The 21,506-nt window shown below is 42.3% G+C and overlaps 1 protein-coding gene across 1 annotated transcript; it reads left to right on the top strand.

Annotated features, from left to right (window-relative positions):
• Positions 1-537: 537 nt before the first annotated feature.
• On the top strand, positions 538-20,245 carry ndufs4 (NADH:ubiquinone oxidoreductase subunit S4). The gene is made up of 5 exons (XM_048244137.1): positions 538-646; positions 2,805-2,883; positions 19,232-19,404; positions 19,642-19,715; positions 20,040-20,245. Exons 1-5 carry the CDS (start codon positions 564-566, stop codon positions 20,141-20,143), a joined length of 513 nt encoding a protein of 170 aa, XP_048100094.1. The 5' UTR covers positions 538-563; the 3' UTR covers positions 20,144-20,245.
• Positions 20,246-21,506: the final 1,261 nt, after the last annotated feature.

Below are 21,506 nucleotides of genomic sequence, written 5' to 3'. Positions count from 1 at the left end.
GCTGGATCAAACCCACTAATAAGTAAACTTAAGAAGAACAATAGTGGGCTTGCTGGATCAAACCCACTAATAATAAGTAAACTTAAGAAGAACAATAGTGGGCTTGCTCCGCAAGCCTGGATCAAACCCACTAATAAACTGTTCTGTATAGGCCTGTTGCAGAACTAGGCAGCAAAATGTTGATCAACTGTAGCCTACTCCTGCACCACATTTTCCAACCTTATGTTTTCCAAGAGTCAGAGTGAGCAAATGAGCTGTGCCCTAATGTTTATCAGAAAACATATTTGATCTTTATTCCCATCATTCTCTTCAAATTTTCATTTTAGGCTAAGTGAGATATTTCCTTCATCATTGCTGTCAATTTTTCAGTCAATATATCGTTCTTATCTAACTGTGAAGGAATAAATGACCTAGCCGTGGTCTTCATAATTGTTACACTATTAGAAAGACCGACTGTATTATTTCTGAGGATTCTTTCAATTGAGCTTCGACTTTAGCGATATAATGACGGAAGCATTTTTGGAACAAATTGCTTGCCGTAGTTTTAGCAGACTAATGTAAACATGGCGTCCTCAATGTCACTCCTCAACCTAAGCCGAGCCTGTTTACTGAATCCTGCGACCAAAGTATTTCTAAACCCCACCAGGTAATACGTATTCGTATAATATCTTAAACATTAGTCGTTTATTTCACAAGAATTGCACGACTCTGTCAACGCAAGCGCGTATGTAACTTAACTTGGTTAGCATCAATCCAATGTCAGCTACATGGTAGCCGCTAGCGCTTAAAGTCAATTAGGTATAGTATATCGAGGTTATGTAGAAGAACAAGACAGTAACGCTAGCCTACTGTTATACCAGTTAACCAAGATGGAAATGAATAGATTATAAGTGCGCTATCTGAAACGTACCTACAAAAGTAGCGTCAATGTCAGCCAAGTTGTCAAAGGTGTTTGCTAGCATATCATTAGTGCTAGCTAACAACAAGCATTTTAGACCTGGTTAGCATAGCACGCTAGTGTAAACGGTCAACGTCACTGTTATGCAGGTTAATATAAACTACTACATCGTTATAATATGCATACAAGAGAGCACTGTTACTTGGCTGACACGCAGTTACATTTGTAAATGCAGTAACTTGCCTTCATTATTCAGCTATGAGAACTGAACAGGCAATGCATCAGATGGAAATGGCTCTCCCCAGCAGTCATTGTTAGTTTGGGATATAACAGTTCAGTTCTTACAGAGTCAATACTGCGCCCAATGCAAACATACTCAAAGCTATGCATTACAGTTGCGTTAAACTTAAGCATAACTTGAGTTGGAGCGTTCCTTGTTGCTTATATGACTGATTTAACGATGCCCGTTGGTAGCTAGCTGGCTAGCTAACATTACTTTTAAAATTAATATCACATAGAAATGGCTAAGTGTTTGAAAAGGCACATCATGCACACAGCATCGGAGCGAATGCCAACTCGTGTGGAATCAGTGGACTGTACAGTGCTACAATGCAAGTTTGGAAACGTTTCCAAACTTTGCAAGCTTTCACAAGTGACATGACCAAAATGTGTAGGTCGTGTATTTGATCAAATATGCACGCAAGCTTTAAAGTTCACAGTTGGTCTTGCATCTTTTGGAATGTTCGTCCGTATGGTAATGTGAGTGAAATAAATGATCGCCCATAGCATGTCTTATCGGCATTTGGGTGGTAAATCAAAATCTCCACAATCGCACCCAGAGGGTAAATGGCTGCCAATATTCCCCTGGCCGAGCAGGATGAAGAGATTTTAATTTGGATGGAATCATTCTTTGTTCTCTTAACTAAATGACGCCACAGACCAGCCGAAGAGGACACGCTCAGACTAATACACAGCCAAGTTTGATTGGCTCAGTTCTACAGACTGATTTTCTCAGCTCAGTGCCTTTCGGTTAGTTGGAAACTAACAAGGTATAGGCAAGAGTAGGCTACTCTTTGAGAGAGCTGTTTTGTTTGAGGAATGCTTGGACCCTCTTCTTTCACTGATGTTGTGCAACATCATGGTGATGGCCTACTCATTTGGAGGTGCTCACCAATCAGGGGTGGCACAAATTAAAGAGATCCCATACAGATCCCATCTAGAATATTAAAAAATCATATCACAAATCACAATCGCAATATCTGTGAGAGAAATCACAATTAGATTCCCCCAAATCGTGCAGCCCTAACCAACAGTGCATTAATTTTGTCTGTACTGTGGAGGGTATCTTAACCCAGTTGTAGTTGTACACATCCTGGCCCTGCAGACGTGTAGAAAGGTCAGAGGGACATGCCCCTCATCTTGTCCCAATCCCACAGGTCAGAACAGAGCCCCATAGCCCTCTGGTTCATGATGACCCTGCGGCTTCCATGAAGGCACTTGCGCTGTGAGCTCCACATCCCTGGCACTCTCCCCGCGCTCTCTGTGGTAGACGGAGCCACATACAGTGTGTTCTGTTGTTGACCAGCCGTGTGGGAGCTGGCCAAAAGCTCAGCAGACAGAACTAATAGGGGGAGAGAAAGGATCTGCCCGCTCGCCCTTCTCACCGTCGCCACCTCCCTCGCTCTATCCCATCCCCTCTCTTCCTCACCCCATTTGTTCCCAAGACTTTTCTCCTTTGTTCGAGCCACCACTGTTTGACTTTTTTTTTTTTTTTTTTTTTTTAATGTTTTTATTATTTCATTTATTTGAAGAGATTTGTATTTTAACTAGATGCAAAAGGGTGGCCATATCTATTTATTGCCTGCTTGAAGCTACTGCCACATCTTTGTCCTGTCTTCCTTCACAGGGCCCTCACTACATCGGTATGGAGACAGGCTGAGAGCAAAGGGCAGGATTCGCAGCTCATCACCGTTGAAGAGAAACTGGTGAGACCTTTTTTTTCTGTTTTTACTATTGTTGAAGATGGCAGGCTTAGCCTAGCTCCATTTCACCTGTGCCACAGTATGATGTAATACTTTAGAATAGTTGACATGACAAACTTGATGTGATATGATCTGAAAGGTTGAGAAAAAGAAATTGGGGCTACACAATGTGGGTAAAATATCTTATTGCGATTTGTGAAATGAGTTTTGAATGTTAATGCGCACACCACCAACCAGAAGTGGCATAGTCAATGAGGGTGAAATGAATATAAAAGCTAGAAATGTGACAATTAAATGTGCACAATTATTTGTAGCTTTTGCGATTGGGTAATTGCGTTGGTTCATATTCCGATTACCATTGCATTTGCAGTAATTGTGCAGCACTAAAAGAAATGTACTTTCGTTCTCCTTTTAGCTCTTTAATCTGTCACTGTCAACCTCAGCAGAGACTAGCTGTGTAATAAGGCAGAGAACGAGGCTAACACAGTTCAATGAAATTAGCAAGCAGACTCCACAAATAATCGTCTGTGCTTCTAATGTTGCTGACAGCACTTTTGCTGAGTGGTTGTGTAAAGAAAACCAAAGGAACATGCTTGAATAATCAAAAAAGTCTCAGTGAGACTATGCTTTGGACTACAGTGCTGATTGAAGCCTAGTTTTAGTTTTGTGTTCTGTAAACCTAATCTAGTACAGTCACAGGAGCATCTATGGTTCATTTTTCCACATTCGTTTTTTTAAGACTCTTTGAAATCCCATCTGGTGTTTCCCTGCTAGAGATATGGTCTGCATGGCAGGAAAGAAGTTATGTCTTTGTGTCTTTCACCATGAGATAAAAAATATTCCTATGCTACAGCGTTCCATTTTAGATATATTCCATAGTTGCCATCAAGAAAGGAGGGTTTTTTTTGGGGGGGGGGGCAGTTTCATTTATCTTTGTGTTATTTACACAAGTTGTCTGCTCAGGGAGTGGTTTTCATTGCCTTCATGTCATGGATATGAAACATGGTATTTGTTGATGCTTTCATCTCAATCAAACAACCCCTTTGACCTTCTTTTAAAATTAATACAGGCCTGCAACTTTTTTTTAAATCTTGGCTGAAAGACGTTTGTGCAGTCTAAACATGAATAACTAGTCTGAACCAAGACTCCTTGTGACTGTGTTCAGAGAGGGAGAGAGGGAGGGAGCAAAACACTCCCTCCTGTGTGTGTGTGTGTGTGTGTGTGTGCGTGCGTGCGCGCGTGTGCACACGCTTGGGTGTGGGGGGTATTTGGCTGAGGACGGTATCTTGGCTTTGGTTATTTCAGACAGGACTTAGCTGGCAGAACAACCTCTTCCCAGACCAAGAAGCCCATTGCCCTGCAGGGACCAGTCTCAGGCAGAGGAGGAAAGAAAGGGTCAACAAGCCATGCACATTGCACACACAGACAGGAAGAGAGGCAACCAACCAACCAACCAGACAGAAACACCTTCAGAGGATACAAGAGATGGATAGAAAGGAAAGTTGCTCAACCTAGTGGATGGAAGGATAGACAGAGAGGAGATCTAGACAGATACACACACACACACACACACACACACACACACACACACAGGCAGACAAACCTGATTACAGACCAGGCAAACAGACCAATCCAACCAGCCAGATAAACTCAATAGAAAGAGGAGAAAAGAGGAAACAGAGATACACCCACAGATAACAACAACAGGTAATTTTAAGCCAGACACTGTTGTATCCAAAAGCTACCTAGACCTGCAAGGGAAAAGGAGTGACAGACAGAGAAGAGAGCCAACAGTGAGAAAAAGATGGGAATTCCTAAACTAGCTTTGGTCAGCTAGTGGAAGAGGTGTGTGTGTGTGGTGGTGGTTCTGGTGGTGGTGTTTACGTGTATGTGTGTGTGTGTGTGTGGGGGGGTTGTTGTGCTGCTATGTGAATGGCACACTTTTAGCTTGTAGGTGCATTTTGCATCCTTGACATCTCAGCAGGGGTCCAATAACTGGTCCCTGTTGCACTTTCACAAAAATAACCACATCAGACTTTACTCACAATCAGATACAACTATACTGAACAGGGCTTAAAATTCATTTTTCAAAATGGGGGGGAATTCCCCCCTTAGGTTATTCATGTAGGGGGATTTACACAATTTGGGGGGGAGGGGGGGTTGATTCTGATACCAAGTCAAGAATTGCGATTTCAATACTTCGATACTTTTAAAAAAAAAAGTGTTTGATTTTGGGGCCCCCACCACCCTGACGTCATCAGTAATATATACTGTAGTGGGATCATTCACAACAGTGGACATCCTAGATTCTGCTTGACTCTCTCCACACACACAAACACACACTGAAAATGATAGCTTATGTGATATGTTTCTATCATATATTTTTGAATTCATATAGAGTGTATTTATTTAATAATGCATTTTTTAAAGTATAGCATTTTACTAGTAATTACTATAGTAGCTAAACATATTTAGTCATTTGAATGCCTCATATTGGCGTTTAACCTATAACACTTAAGCATATCTTTAATGTGGTGTGTAGGTCCAATTGAGTGCACATTGGTGATGAGTAGGTGTAATTCAGTGCCTGTCACTTTAAGAAAATACCTGAAAGTAATTCTATGGAGTAATTAGCCCCCTTCAACCTGGCGGTTTTAGGCTGTAGTAAGCTAGTGAATAAAAGTTGTGCATAGTCGCGGTATGTGTATGCAAATCATTATGTTTTCTATGTCATTAGATACAATAAATTTTCAAAAAAGCGAACATGTTAAAGACAATCTTTCTGGGATCAAGTGTTGGCGTGACCTGAGCTAGCAGGATAGTTACCAAGGAGCTCTTTCCAGATGTAAAAGTTTGCCATGGTAGGCGTAGCCTATTTGCGTAAAGCGCAAAGTGGTTCTCTCTCTCTCTCTCTCTCTCTCCGTGTGTGTGTCGTCTGCATGAGGCTATGTTCAATTCAACTTCGGTAGTTGATCAGTCCGGTCAATAGCACGCATTCACGCCACTTAATGATTAGGCTATATTAACGTCATCAGACAGGCTGTAAAAGTGTATCGCGGGAATTTCTCGCATTATGATGGCTAGAGTTGCGGGACTTGAACAAATTATGCGCAATACCCGCAATCCCGCAGTGAAATTTAAGCCCTGACTGAACATCACTAAAGTGGTAGTCATGCCAAATGGTTTAGTTAATTTAAACCAATTTAGCTAAGCATGCCTGTGGACTTGTGCTCATTTCCTGAAGATGACACTTGGCTCTTAGTCACTGCTGCTCTGTCTGCTTCACATTCTCATCTAGTTGCCATCTCAGCTGTGAATCTATACTCCCAACACAATGCTCCTAACACAAACTTTTGCTGTGGAATGTTGGAAATGATTGTATAGAGACTGGGAGAGAGAGAGAGAGAGAGAAAAAAAGGCTGTGCTGAATGTATGGCAGCTTGCCTCCTACATGTTCCTAGTTACAAACAGCCTGCACTTGGTGTCCCTGTATTTCTGATCTCCTGGACAAAATACAGTCTGCTCCAGGGAATTTGCAAATGTAATTCTCTGGCACAATCATAGTTGTGAATACATTTTCTTTTCATCGAACCGCCTCTTAGCAGTTGTCTCTAAACATCTGTAATGGAATAAGGCTTATCTGATTATCGGAGCTACATTTTGAAATGTTATTTATTCATTGGAAGAGGGGGGGGGCATCTGTGTCACTCAAGTGTCACATAAATACAGCCTTGAATCTACCTTCCCTTATTTATGTTCCCCCCGCCCCCTTTCTCCTCCCTACCCTTTCCCATTGACTGATGCTGACAGCATTCATCAAGCTGAATATGCAGTGAGGTGCTTGTCAACATGCGTGAGTGAGATGTGTAGTTATCGGAATTTGGCATCTCAGATTCGGCAGCAGGCATACAGACTTACCAGCATCCCCCATGCTGTAACCGTGTATGTGTATGTGTCAAAGCTCATGTGTGTGAGTCAGTGTTGGTGCCAGTTTAAAACAGATGCTCTGGAGATCGGTTGTCTGTTTGTGTGTCCAAACTATGCTAAAATTAGGATATAACTGTCAACTGTCTGTCCCACTGTGGTCTCTGGTTTACCCCCTTTTGGAGTAATCATGGCTGCATCATCCAGACCAAGCCGTGGTTGTTTATTGCGAGCTCCTTGTTAGTCTTGTATATCAATCACTGTTTTTTCTCAAACTAAACACAGACACAAATGTCTGAATTTTTCCACCCCAAAATAAAACCAAAAGAAAGTATGCATGAAAAACGAGAGAGAGAGGTTCTGGTATGTTGACTGACTGAGCCTTGCTCCTGCTGCTGCCTGCCCGTCCCATCCCCCCTCCCCACCCACTCCCCCGCCTCATTTTGCTTAGTAATGACTGTTTGATTAAGCACACTGGGCTGTTAGCAGCACCGGCTGGCAAGTCAGAGATACTCACTTAATGTCTGCAGGGCACTCGCCGGCTCACTCACTCGACCTCTCGCAAGACAGGAAGGGGGAGCTTCCCCCTCTGCCATTCTGTTTGTCTTTCTTTCTCTTTCTCTCTCTCTCTCTCTCTCTCTCTCTCTCTCTCTCTCTCTCTCTCTCTGTGTGCCCTCTTTTTCCTCCCACTTTCCCTCTCTGCTTCTCTTTCCTTGCCTCTCTGTTTGTCTGTCTCTAGAGATCGTGGTGGGGGTTTTGAGACTGCTGCCCAAATTAAGGAAACACAAGAATCCCTAACTAGTACTGAGCCCCTCTTGTAGACCCCGGTCAGAAACGTGCTGAGAGATTTGTTTTTTAAGGGCTCTGAAAGGGAAGGAAGCAGAGGTGGTAGCCAGTGGAGATGGGGACCAGTGTATGTGGCTCTCCTTTCTTTCTTTCTTTCTTTCTTTCTTTCTTTCTTTCTTTCTTTCTTTCTTTCCCTTCCTTCCTTCCTACCTTCCTTTCTTTCTCCCTCTCTCTCCCCCCCCCCTCCACTCCCCAGGCCTCAGGTATTGAGGGCAGGCGGCGTCTGGCCAGCTGGCTGCGTGGCGTGCGCTGGCTGCCCGGTCTACTCAGCACTGGTGCGTCTCATAACAGGCCCTCACAGTCACTATTGTAGGAGGGAATCATCTTGTTCGTGCCAGTCGACGCAGGCCATTTTCTCACCGTCTCTTGTGTCTCTTTGCTTCTTTCATCTTCCCATCCCTTTTTTACGCTGTAGTTACACTGGACCTTACTTTATAATATAGTCTTGTTTTGGCACATCAGTCAGTGTAGCATGTAGCACAAATTAATTGTCAGCTATGGAGTCTTTTAACCCCCAGCTAAAAATGTGCTAGAAATGTTACAAATCCTGAAGTGTGATAGTTTGACACATTCAAATGTACTCATCCAGTTCTTCGTCAGATAGTAGTAGTTCAGCAAGTTGTATTAGCCTACATCTCATTGTGGGTAACGTTTTGTTTACAGTGGACATGGTGTATCTCTTCCCCTCAAGTGACCGGTAATTACAAAGTCTTAAACATGGGAATTGAACAACTAATGAAGAAGGGTTGATCAGAGCCCTACCGCTACTGTAGCATACACATATCTGAACATTCCACTTATTGAACTTTTCAGACAACCGTTGTCTTTGTTGGTGCATTCATTGGAATGAAAAGCCATTTAGGTTAATGACAACACTTATTGCATTGGTCTGATGTGGTAGATGATGGGGTTCAACACTGTTATTGCATTGGTGTGATGTGGTACGATGATGGGGTTCAACACTGTTATTGCATTGGTGTGATGTGGTACGATGATGGGATTCAACACTGTTATTGCATTGGTGTGATGTGGTACGATGATGGGATTCAAGCTTCCAGACTGAATTGGGCTCATGTGTTTTCGCTTCAGCAACAAAACAGCGTCCGTGAGGCGGGTTTACATGATTGTGCAACATGAAAGTCTGCCTCTGCTGTTCCCGCCTCCTTCAGCCTCCTTCGTCAGCCTCTTCCTTTCTCTCATTTTCCTCTTTCCTTTCTTCATCCTTCTCCTCGTCTTTTTTCTTTATCATCCCACTCCCCTTTTCTCTTCCCTCTGTCCCTATCCTCCCCTCAGCCCCTTCCCCTTCCCCACACACTTCTCTCTTTAGCACTCACGTCTCAAGTGTCTTGTTTTGTCTAGCCTTCTCTCTCATCAGCTTGTGCCAGGGGGAAATAAAAAGTGTCCAAGTGTCCAAGGCCTGAGACCGGAGGGACAGGGGTCTGAGGATGTGGGTTCTTTTGAAGATCCCCCCCCAAGAGAGCTTTTGGGGTGTCCCCTCCGATATAGCATTTCATATACTTAAGGCTCTGGTTCAGGCCCTCGAAGGCTGCTGCCCCACTTCCCTTGCCTCCCACATGCAATTTGTGCCAGGTGGGGACAAAAACAGTACTGTTAAGATTCTCTCCCTTTTGTTTGGTGTGTGCAGTGTAACAACTTCATCTGGCCATTCTGAGGTGGACAGACCTGTCAACATGTCAGTATGTCGCCGTTCTCCGTTTTGGTGTTTCATTTCCTCTCTCGCACCCTTGTTGCCTCTTCACTCCTTGAAAAATGTCGAGACACTGTGATTAATGAGCTCGCCATTGGTTAAGCGTTGGCGATGACACATCTCTGTGTTTTCGTTCAGCATTCAGATTGCACGGGCCACCCCAGGAACGCCTTTTTTGCTAACGAATGCTTTAAATTGGCATGTGCAGCCGCAACGCACAGGAACTACTCGGAAGTATTGGAAGCTGTACCTCCCAGTCAGTTAAATCATTTTAAATTTGTCTGCGTGATTTGACCAATACATGAGGGTCTCTTAACTTTTCTGCTGCCCACTGAGTGGGACTACTAGCACAGAGTAAGACTGAGTTGAAATTACGAAACCCATGGGATTGTTCGGTTTCCCTATTCATATTTTAACACAAGCATTAGGACGGGTGTTGGGTTTGTTAAGGCCAATGTTATCTGATTGCACGTCAGCAACTTCCACCGAAATCCACAATTCAATTCCCGTAAGTCAGGGATCAGGTCTGATTCACATGTGACTGTGATCCGAAGCTGTATTGATATTCTAACGTCAGAGGAGGAATGAGGTCTGCTCTGTAAAAAGCAGCTGTTCTCAAGTTTGCTGTTGATTTCACTACTTTGTTAGCGCGAGAGGCCTGACTCATACTTCGGAACCCTCCAAGAAAAGGAAAAGTATATATAAGCCTGAAACACACTATCTATTTGTGAATAACTGTAGATGTATGCTTTTTGCCACACCGTGGTGCCATTTGACCTTATGGTCACACCAACACAACAATGCTGTACAGCTTGTTTAACAGTACAATGGATGCTTTATCCATAAAGGTGAACTGCTGTGAATCCCCATTGCTTCTAGTTATGCACTTTTTTCCACTTGGTCACCTTTATGAACCCTTAGTTAATACTCTGGTGCAAACAGCTCGAGTTCTAGCTACCTTTGACTGGGGAGGGATGTCAATTCATTTTGGGAATTCATACAATTTTAACATAAAAAAAAAAATTAGGATGTGACTCACACATTACTCACAAGTTGTCGACTCTTCACAGTTTCCCCATTAAGCTCAGTGTGTTTGTGTAGGTTTGTGTGTACACTCTTGGCCATCAGGGAAGAATAACAAACCGCTCTTCCTCTTTGAGCCAAAATTAATCATCATCACAAACAAACACATCCCTGAGCTTGCTGAGGTGTTAGTCTTTCTATTTGTGTGTGTGTGTGTGTGTGTGTGTGTCATGTTATTGTCATATGTTGACCGCCGCACAGCGAAGCGGCGGTCATATAGGTTTAGTCAGATTTTTATTTATTTATTTATTTATTTATTTATTTATTTATTTTCGTGATGCCCAAATTTCCGTCAATGATTCCCCGGACACTGAAAGACCGGGGTACACGAAACTTGGTGGACATGTAACCCCACATGGATAGCATGGAACCATCGTTTTTCTTTGATCTGTGTAGCCCTCCGCTGAATTGGACCCCCCCCAGGAGGGTAGGGCAGACACAGTTTTCTGTGAATATCTCAAAACCGTAGGGTTTAGGAGGACCATTTTTTTTTTTGTATGTTGATCTCAAGGGGCCATGTCAACCCATTCCATAACCACTCATTTCATGTATAGCCCACCTAGTTAAACACAAAAAAGTAAAAATGAGGTGGTGTAATTGAAGGTATCTGTGACCTAACATAGTCAAAACTGCACAAAATTGAAGTGTAGGATCATTATGACACCCCTATGTATGCACGCCAAGTTTTGTGGAATTCCGTTCATGGGGGCCACACAATAAATTAATTTATGTTACTATACACCAACTGGCCTGTAGGTGGCGGAGACAGTTTTCTGTGAATATCTCGAGAACCGAGGGCCTAGGAGGTCCACCTTTTTTGTGTGTTGGTCTTAAGGGGCATGTCAACCCATCCCATTACCACTTATTTCATGTATAGCCACCTAGTTAAAAAATTAAAAAGCAAAAATGAGGTGTTTTCATCTCAATATCTCTGGCTGACAAGGTCAAAACTGCACGAAATTAAAAGAGTAGGATCATTATGACACCCTCTGAATGCATGCCAAGTTTTGTGTACTTTTCGTTCATGGGGGCCTTACAATAAAATAATTTATGTGTACATTTAGTGACGTGCACCAACAAGGATTCCCGGACACTGAAAGACCGGGTACACAAAACTTGGTGAGCATGTACCCCCACATGGATAGCATGGAACCGCCATTTTTCGTTTTCATCTGCAGCCCCCGCTGGACTGGACCCCGAAAAGGAGGGTAGGGCAGACACAGTTCTCTGTGAATCTTTTATGGTATGTTGGTCTCAAGGGCCCACATCAACCTGGCTCATAATCACTCATTTGTGATTTGCCCCACTCGCAAAAAAATGAAAAATCAGTAGGATTAAAAGAAAGCCAAAATAAATATTCATCATCATGGCTGCATTTTCAGTATTGGCTAGAAGTAGTCGCTTGTCCACTAGATGGCGATCGTTGCAGTGAGACGCAATTTTTGTTGGAAGTTAAAAGTGGGTTGAAAACAATGGACGCCTTCATACAAGGACTGTAATTTACCGCAGCCAACATCTAATAAGGATAGGGACGATGTTCACATGAAGTGTAATTCCCATTTCTTCTTGAAGCCTAAATAAATCTAAGGATGTTTCTCGACATGCTTGGTTTTACTGCAGGTTCGTTAATCTTGTAATATCAATAAGGACCTAGGTAATGTTACCCGTTAAGCTTGGTTGAGTGATGGAGGCATTTGATTTATTGCATTTGTAGAAAATTATAAATGCTTATACCAAGCAAATGTATAGCAGCACTGTTTGTATCTTTTGACTGTCATTTATTGCACGTGCTACAAAAAATCATTCTGTGCAATGGAAGATTTACCAACGCTATAATCGGGTCTGATACAGTTTTGCCTATACATCGTGAGACTGAGACGCCTGTTTATTTTGTTTTAAGTGCGTGCAGGGTGTGAGAGGGGGAATCGATGTGCTTTGATTACAGCTTGGTAGTTGTAGTCTGTGAAATTAAAAAGCACGCGGTGTGAAGTATCCAAACAATGACACCTTCATTTCATTATGGCTGCTTTAGCAAAACACCTTAAGCTACTGTGTAGTGGGTCCCATTTAGAAGTGGCTACTTCATTCAAGGCTTTCCTTGACTCATGGAGCTGCTGAATGTTATTACAACTTTTCGCCACGATATGACAGTTTAAGTCCGCTTTTGATACTGTAAGGCGTAAGCCATTGGTTTCAAAGGAGATTTTATTTGTGTCGCCAGCATAGCCTATTGACAATTTATGTTGTCAATAGGCCTACCTTATAATCCTACCTGTAGCTTAGGGAAGCTAACAACTTTCTATTAGGATCTAGTTTGTTAGTTACCGCTTTGTCATAACTCCCTGATGCATTTTTGCATTTAGAATAGCCAGAGCTGCATATCTCAATCGAAAAATTAAACAATATCGGTGCCTCATGGACTAGGCTGGGTGAACCCAGCCTGATCTGCCCGCTATTTATTTTTTGATTTCTTAAAAGATTGAGCTTGGTCTGATGAAAGCCAGACTAGCCATGGACCTCAGTTAAACAATGCAAGGGAACATGAATCAGCCTATATTTGCACTAACAATAACGACAACAGCTCTTCAACTTTGACCCGCTAAAATGTGTATGAACAGTCTAGTGACGATTTCATCAAGGCCCATTTGGACATGTCAGTTATTTGCACCACTGGTTAGATGTAAAACAGCATTTCGTTTCAGACTAGGCTACTGTTACTTAATTTGTGCATTAACAATAACGCTTTCAGACTACTGTTACTTAATTTGTGCATTGACAATAAAGTATTACATGAACTAAAGATGACTAAAATCTTCTGTAGAAGAAGAAACATTCACAAAAAATCCATCCATCCAAAAATGACCTTTGTTTTGATAGCTGTTGAAAACGGCATGGAACTGACAGAGATGTTTTTGTTTATAAATACATAAAAATAAATAAATAAATAACATTATGCTGATACCTTTTGCTTTTCCCAAATACAATGTAGCCTACAGGTGTAAGTGACCTTTCATCAATCCAGTTGCAATGGATGAACTGTGATGAACTGCCCTACTTGTGATTGTTTAGAGATTTTAAAGGTTTTATAACAATTCTACATCTTCTTTGGCTATTCTACAATCTATTCACCTTTTCAGCACCAGTAGGGTACTTTCTGTGCAGCCGCGACACACACACTCAGGCATGCCAAACAAGCATACACAAAAGTTTCAAGAGTGGGGATGGAGTAAAAATATGGAGACAAATTGAAGTGTGATTTATTTTCAAGAACGGATGTACAGGACTGAGCTGGCGGTCATATTTTGTACCGCTATGCGGTACATCTAGTTCCCCTGACCTCTGTAGCTTATTTCTGTTGGCCCTATCTCAATAGGCTTGGACGAGGAGCAGTGTTTGCCCCTGTACCATCTTGTCTCTCAGTAACAGCTTGTAGGGACAAACAAAACAACAAGGCTCTAGATTGGACTAGCTCACGCGGAAGCCATCCTCCTCACTGTAATGTGAGAATTTCGTTAACCCCTTGACGCCAACTGCTTTCACATTCTCACTCTCACCCAGACACACACACACACACACACACACACACACACACACACACACAGACAGACAGACAGACACAGACAGACACACACACAAACACACCATGCAGACGCAGATGTTTTGTTTGTGTCTATTAGTAACCCCCCATGTGTCTGGTAGGCAGCTAAGTCCTGCGGCGCTGCACTTCAAACAGTGACCGGGCTGGTGGAGAGGCATAATGAGTGAAGCTGACAGGTAGGGCAGGGCTTTCCTGGCAAGGGGTTAAGGGTGAGATGTTTTCTGTCTAATTTCCACTGATTTAACCTAAGTGATCATTTCACTCGAGACTCGCCTTAGCACCCCACACCACACCATCACCACCACCACCACCACCCCGTGACCCACGTGAGATGGCCACCCCCAGCGAAGAGAACTGTCGCTGTGTCCTCTTCTCTCAACATGTCTCAGGAGAAGGAGGGGTCAATGGGGGTGGGGTGTGGTTAGGAGAATTTGGGGGTCGAGGTCAACCTTTAGGCAATAACATCCTGATATGAACAGTGCTGAAAGGACTATGTGGTCCATGTTGAGGGGGTGGGAGGGGGAGATTTGCACAGAGGGCTTAAATTGGTTTAAGAATCATTCTGAGGAAATTAGTTTTCACAGGGACTTTGATTTACTCTTAAGGAGGTGTCTATTAAGTTGCCAAATACCAAAATGTTTCTTTTGTGTGTATAATTAAGCACAATATGTTAAATCACTTATAGTGAAGCTAGCCAAAACACCATACTAGCAAACCTCTGATCATTGCTGAGCTGCTTTGAAATAGAAATATGCCTATTTGACTTGTTTAGCAAATAATTTATTTAGGGGCACAGATCAGTGAATGAACAGTTAAGATTTTTTTTTTCTCTCTCTCTTTCTCTCTCTCTCTGTGTGTATGTGTGTGTTTTACTTCCAAACTACCTAAGTGAATCTGCATGCATGAACCAAAAGCTTAGAGGTCCTGCCGCTAATCTCTTTCCAAGTCCCTCGTCTTCATTTCAGAGAGATGCTTTTTTTCTCTGCCTCGTCCAACATTAACTTTGTTTTTTTTTTCTCTCAAGTCTGTCTCTGTAAGTGATGTTTTAATTTTTGCCTAGGTTGGACATTAGCTTCATTAAAAGTGAGATTGTAAAGTAGTGTGACCTTTCCAAAATGCCACATCTGCTGAAGCTTTTTTGGTTTCTTTAATCTGGTTTAATGAGTTTATATGAGGAGAAAAAAAAAAAAAAAAAACATCTGGAAATAAGCAATGGGAGATTTTTTTTCTGGGTCTGTTTGATATCGCCTTACTGTTCAATATTTCAAATTCCTTGTGCTTTCAGCTCGGTCCAGAAGCTTCCATAGAGGTCATCCATGTTTGTGCTTTTACAAGCCACCCGTGCACTCCTTCCCTGCCCCTCCGTTTCAGCCCAGATCTGCTGTTGCAATCAGACGAAGTATAATTTTTGCCCTTGTCACTGTGTGTGGCTAAACAAAGAGCATGTTCCTTAAGGCAGTTGTATAAACTACACTCCAGTAACTTACAGGCTGGGGAGTCCTTCACCTGTGAACCCAGTTCAGAAACGGTGGCAAGTCTGCTGCTGGAAGAACTCTCTGTGTGTGTGTGTGTGTTTGTGTTTGTGTGAAGAGGAGGTGGGATGGGTGAGTATTGTTTTGGGAAAATTCTTTAAGGTCTGAGGAATCTTCTCTCTTTCTCATCACAGTGAGGAGATGGCCACTCATGCTCTCTGTAGTCTGTATACTCACGGAAGATGCATAAATCACACAGGACTCACAAGAATCAGAAGGAAATAAATGATTCTCAGGGCAGGTGCAGAGCAGCTAAGATAGCAGTTGAGTTGGCTCCCTCTGGTCAAGGTGAGGTTTGTTGAAATGAGTTGACTCAATTTAAAAGGCAGCGGCTTTTGTTTTTTGGTGGGGGTTTACATCCTCCAAGTTTTAGCCACAAAAGAAATTAGCAAACAAAAAAGTTCTTTGGTCTTAATGATTTGCAGGTCAAATCAAGAAAGAAAGAAAAAAGTTTGAAAAAGATGTCAAGAAAAAAAGATGCTGAGAAATCAAGGCCTTCTGACAAAGCTGTCGGCAGCATCTTGCAACATAGCTTCCGCTTTTCAAAACAATGTTTTTTGGTCTCTTCGCAGTGGCAGAAACTTTTCTGTTTATCATTTAAAAAAAATAAAAATAAAAAGGGAGAGAAAAAAAACTTAGCAGATATGCTGTCCCACATCTCTCGGTGAGGGACTGGCACGCAAGGTTCATTGAAGCGGCCCTTGGCCTCCCAGCCAGCCGACGTGAAAAGCCTTTCATGCCCACCACCCCCAACCCCTTTTATGCGTGGAGGAGCCTGGAGGTGTCAGAAATATCGACACGCTTTTCGCATGACGAAGACTTTGCCAGCCTCTCTCCCCTCGTCCCAACCCCTCCTCCTCCGCCTCATCTAAAGCTTGGGATTCAGCGTGCACGTCCAGGTATTGTCGGGGGCCCTGTGAATAGTGTCAAACTTCATAGTTCTCATTTGGCTTCCTGTACGTGGAAGAGGGGAAGAAAAAGTGCCCTCTGTGTGTGTTTTTTTTTTTTCTCTCCTTTTTTCCTTCTTTCGAGGGCTTCAATGCCACATTGAAGCCACCAGCCCCTCGCTTTGTTGCTCCAGTGTATTGTGCCCCCCATCGTTGAAGATAGCCCTCCTAGTTTTTCAGTTTAATTTATGCAGACATAAAAGTCTAGACTGGTGTTCTTTTTCTCTTTTCTTTTTCTCTTTTTTTTCTTCTTTTTTTTTTTTAGTCGTAGGACAATACGTGGGTTTCTTGAATGTAGTTTTAGTTGTTTGGCCTTTTTCCCCCCTTTCTTCCTCAATATGCTGCTCTTCTCACCCTGGTAAATGTTGGTGAAAAGCTGTTGAATGTATTCCACCTGGAGGGTGTTGACTGAACATGTTTAGAAGCTTGAATAGCTGTAGAACTGGTGTTCACTATGGCTTTAATCTGTTGGGTATAAAATCCATCAATGCTTCACTTCAGGTCATCTGATTTTATTCTATTCATCCTCCTAATTGTATTGTGTTCCTCAAGAATATCAGATTATGTTTCCTATCTGGTCATTCATGTTCTTCATTCAGCCTTCATTTATATCTTTCTAGCTTTTTTTTTGACTTAGAATGATTCCTACATGACCATCTCCAGCGATGACATTTTTCTGTTGCAGCAACAGACATGTTAGCCTTTAAAAAAAACGTTTTTTAAGCATCTTCCAGAGACATCCTCTTGGAATGTGTCTGTTACCCTGTGAAAATAGGGTAATGTGTTCACTCCATTGTCTTATTACTGGTCAATTCTCCAAGGGCCTAAGCATTATACACATCCCCTTTTAATCTCTGTCTTCGACTTTATAGCAGGACCTTGTGGCTGTGGACTGTATTTCTAAACGTGCTAATTTATAAGACACAACGGTCAGAGATGGGCTTTGTCTTTGCTGTTTTTAACCCAGCTGCAGCTGATGGGGGCCAGCCCCTTTGTACATATTGAACGTGGAAGGAGCCCCATTTATACAAATCAACTGGCAGATGATGGACAATGATGAAAATTTGATTCTTTGAAGTTTTAACGGCCATTGAAATGTGTGAAGCTCGGTCGATGAAAAGGGACTCGCTTGTGAGGCTTCCCAGCCTTGGGTGGCTACCGGCAGCGCGCTGGGAGGTTTGCCTGTGTGTTGTTGCCGACTTCCCATCGCTTGTTTGTTAATTCCCCTAAAGAAATTGCCCCAGGCTGTCTCAAAGGTCTTTTCAATAGGGGCTCAGAATTGCCCCTGGGACCGTGTCTGCATTCACAGTTTTCTAAGCGTCTTTAATTATTTTTGCTTTGCTAAAATACATGGCAAGAGTTCTGCTTGCCACATGTTGCTGTTGCATTTTTGCTTTTCATTTTTATAGAAATGTTTATCCAATTTTTATTTTGTCCAGAATTTCATTGCATTGATCTCTTTCGAAAGGCTTTTTATGGCCCAAGCAAAACTTTGCATGACATTTATGTTTTGAAATATAAACAGACAGACTCAGAGTTAAGTATGTTGTGCTTATCAGGAAGTGGAAACAGGGAGTCTCATTAAGCATTGCTTTTATCATCCATTTGTTATTAGGTCATTGTGCTTGTATTCTTTTGAAAAAATGACCCAATTAAATGATAAAAGACAAAAATCAAACAAGCAAAAACAATTCCAGTAGTCTTGCTCATTTTAATTCTAAACTGAGCTACATTTGTGTTGAGAAACCAATTTGACTTGCCTTGTAGATTTTCAAATGTTTCCTTCTGCTTCTGCCTGCCATTGCTCCTCTCATGCCTCATCACCACAGCCCACGGGCAGTAGAAAGAGTTTTGTCTTCTCTCGTTGTCTTCCCCCTACCTGAGAACAGCCCTGGTCCTTTCCCCATAGCCTTGTGATCCTGGCCCGAGAAATGGTCACAATGGGGTTGGGCTTTCAGAAGCATTTTGCCAAGTGTGAGAAATCAGCTTGTCTAGACAGAGCGCGAGCCTGCATTCAAAAGGAAATATTTGGGCTTTTATGCCCCTTAGGTATAAGTATGTGATAAATGCCAAGCCGTTTAACATTACCCCTTCACCCACCCACCGACCCTCCTTCGTTCTCTCTCAGATTCTCTTTTTTTGCATATGATTGTGTTTTGTCAGGCTGCAGACACTTGGGTAAAGCAGGAAATGAAAAAGGGCTTTGGTTTTCAATTATTTGAATGTTTCAAATCACACGTTGGCCAAGCGTCTCTGCTATGAGATGATTGAGCTTTTGAACTGAGATACAGCTGGTTTTATGGTTCTAATGTTTTAGTCTGACAAACCAGGGGCAAATCAGATCACATTTGGATTAATTAGAGATGTCAAGATTTTGCAATGTAGTGTATCTGTGCTAAGCTGTTTCAGGCATAGAACCCAATGCTATTTTCATAACTTCTGGGAGCCTGCTAAATTTGAACCATCACAAAGGGATAATTTGTTTTTAACTTCAAATTAATATGCACTTGTAGTACTGTCCAAAAATGCTGCGAATATCAGAAGTTTTTGATTGTTGATCTGAAGAACATGTCACAGTACGGAATTCAGCTAAGCTGTGTTGTGATATTTTGTAGGGCCCACTTCATAATGTTAATTCATGGTGGCAATTTTTTAGCATGTAACCATGAAAAACTGATCATCATGATGAGGTGTGTTTGTGTCTTCCTTACAGGACATTAGCACTCTTACTGGCGTGCCAGAAGAACACATTAAGACGCGTAAGGTGCGCATCTTTGTGCCGACGCGCACTGCCATGCAGTCAGGAGTCAATAACACCAAGAAGTGGAAGATGGACTTTGACACCCGCGAGCGCTGGGAGAACTCGCTGATGGGCTGGGCCTCCACGTACGTTCTGCGTCTCCATATTCGTTCTGTCTCGTACCTCTCGCTCTACATTTCCTGTTTTTCCCCCTCTTTGTTTGCATCTTTCTGATGTGAACACGAACTTGTCATGACAACTCGTCTGGGACTGTGTTTGTTTGTGGGAATAGATTCATTTCATTATTTACCAGGTTTCTCAGAGGGGAAAAACCCAACATGGCCCGTTGATTTTCACCATTTGTTCATTGTGTTTATTTTCAGCGCTGACCCACTGTCCAACATGGTGCTGTCCTTCAGTTCCAAAGAGGATGCCATCGCTTTTGCAGAGAAGAATGGTGAGTGATGCCCTAGAGTACAAAGCCTGGTCTTAAAACTATTGGATATCAAAACATTTCAGAGGGAACTTCTGACCTTCATTGGATAGGAAACATCTGAACTGTTCTACTAAAGGCCTAAGAACAGTCAAGATGTGAACATGCAGTCTGGTTTGTCATTCATGGAAATGTTTCCTGTGAAAACCTTTTTGTTTTTTTCTTGCTTTTCTTCGCTTCGTCTTATGTTTGCGCTGTACAACGACAGCCAACAGCCCCAAGTCTCCAAAGCGGATTGGCAAGATAAACCTTGGCCTGTGCGTTTATTTATCCTGTTTATTGTTTCAGGTTGGAGTTACGATATCACGGAAAAGAGGACACCCAAGCCAAGAGTGAAGTCATATGGGGCTAACTTCTCCTGGGACAAGCGGACAAGAAGGTCTTGCAAGTAGACCCACACCACCTGTTTGTGTCCCTGCCGCTTGCTAGCAATCAATAGCAGTTCTGTATTATAATCTTCTTCGTCAAATAATAAAAAGGCTCACTTATAACCAGTCTTTTGTTTCCGTTGAATCCTTGACATTTTGATGGATGAGATGAGTCATAATTCTTTCATGAGAGCCATGAATGTCTCTCATAAGTAGTTCTGCTTATAACTGCTATAAATATATAGTTTGATACAAATGTTCAGCCGCTGGAGGGATTTGGATAGTGGACATGCATGCTCTGCATGTTACCGTCAGGTACTTCATCATAGCTGACCACCATCACTGAATGAAACTAAACTATGCACACACTTTATCATTAGTTGTAACTGTACTCTTTAAACATTTTTTTTTTTCTGTTGAATCAAACTACTTTTTCATTTATTTGCAATTATCAGTTCCTTGTTAAAAAAAAATCTTATGATGCCTCAGTTTAATTTCCTTGGGTAATACATATTCCATTTGGTGGATTAGGTTTTTCAATATACCTATGTGCCTCTTTAAGGCACTCCAGGTTATGTATCTGAAATGGAAGGACGAAGTAAGAAGTTCAGGCTTCAAAAGGCCGAACGCAGGTAGGTATGTTCTCTCTTATTCCTCTCTAGGGGATGATTAGTGATGAGAACACCAGCTGCTGTCCAGTTGGGCAGTGGGGGGAAGATTGGTCATTTTGAGATTTTTTTGGAACTTGTGATATCCAAAGTCAACTGCTCAGTGTAGCCGAAACCCTTTTCCACTTTCAAACCATTTTCGACAGGACAGAGTGAAGACGTGCATTTCATTTGGTGTCGGCAATGAAGGGTTGATTTTTTTTTTTTTTTTTTATTTTTTTATTTTTTTCCCCTTCCCTTTTTTGTTTTTTCTTTAAATAAGAGGTTAAGCTGTTCTGCGGCTGTGCCACTGAAATATCATAACTAAAGCCTCTCGTCATTAAACTGTCTGGACCGCAACACAGCCCAATATATTACCATTTAAATGCGTAATCCATAATGTCTCTTTGTTCTGTGAAATTGACATTGAAAGCTATAGCAGATTATTCTCCTGAGTGTCTGCTCAGGGATACAAAGTCCCAGCAGTCTGGAATAAAGTGTGCTATTCTAACCCTCGTTCATTACCAGGACTGTATTTGTAACAGTGTCAATGGATAATTCAATTACTTGAGTACACCAGAAAGAGTATGCGAGGGAGATGTCTGCCAGTGGAGGAGTCCGTGAGCTGTCCACCCTCTGCCAGGTAGAGAAGCTAACCAAAGCCGAGTGGGAAGAGAATGAATAAGTGCAAGTTATAGAGGGGCTTAAGTATGGGCCCTCTGTGGACGTGCGGGGGATGG

The sequence above is a fragment of the Alosa alosa genome, chromosome 5 (genome assembly GCF_017589495.1).
Source record: "Alosa alosa isolate M-15738 ecotype Scorff River chromosome 5, AALO_Geno_1.1, whole genome shotgun sequence".
NCBI lineage: Eukaryota > Metazoa > Chordata > Actinopteri > Clupeiformes > Clupeidae > Alosa > Alosa alosa.
This window is presented reverse-complemented; position numbering and strand designations above follow the sequence as displayed.

Bases quoted from the DNA above. Each gene is read 5' to 3' on its own strand.
- ndufs4 (XM_048244137.1), top strand. From the start codon at position 564: ATGGCGTCCTCAATGTCACTCCTCAACCTAAGCCGAGCCTGTTTACTG. The intron at 19,405-19,641 runs GTACGTTCTGCG...GTTTATTTTCAG, and splicing joins CTGATGGGCTGGGCCTCCAC to CGCTGACCCACTGTCCAACA. The intron at 19,716-20,039 runs GTGAGTGATGCC...TTATTGTTTCAG, and splicing joins CGCTTTTGCAGAGAAGAATG to GTTGGAGTTACGATATCACG.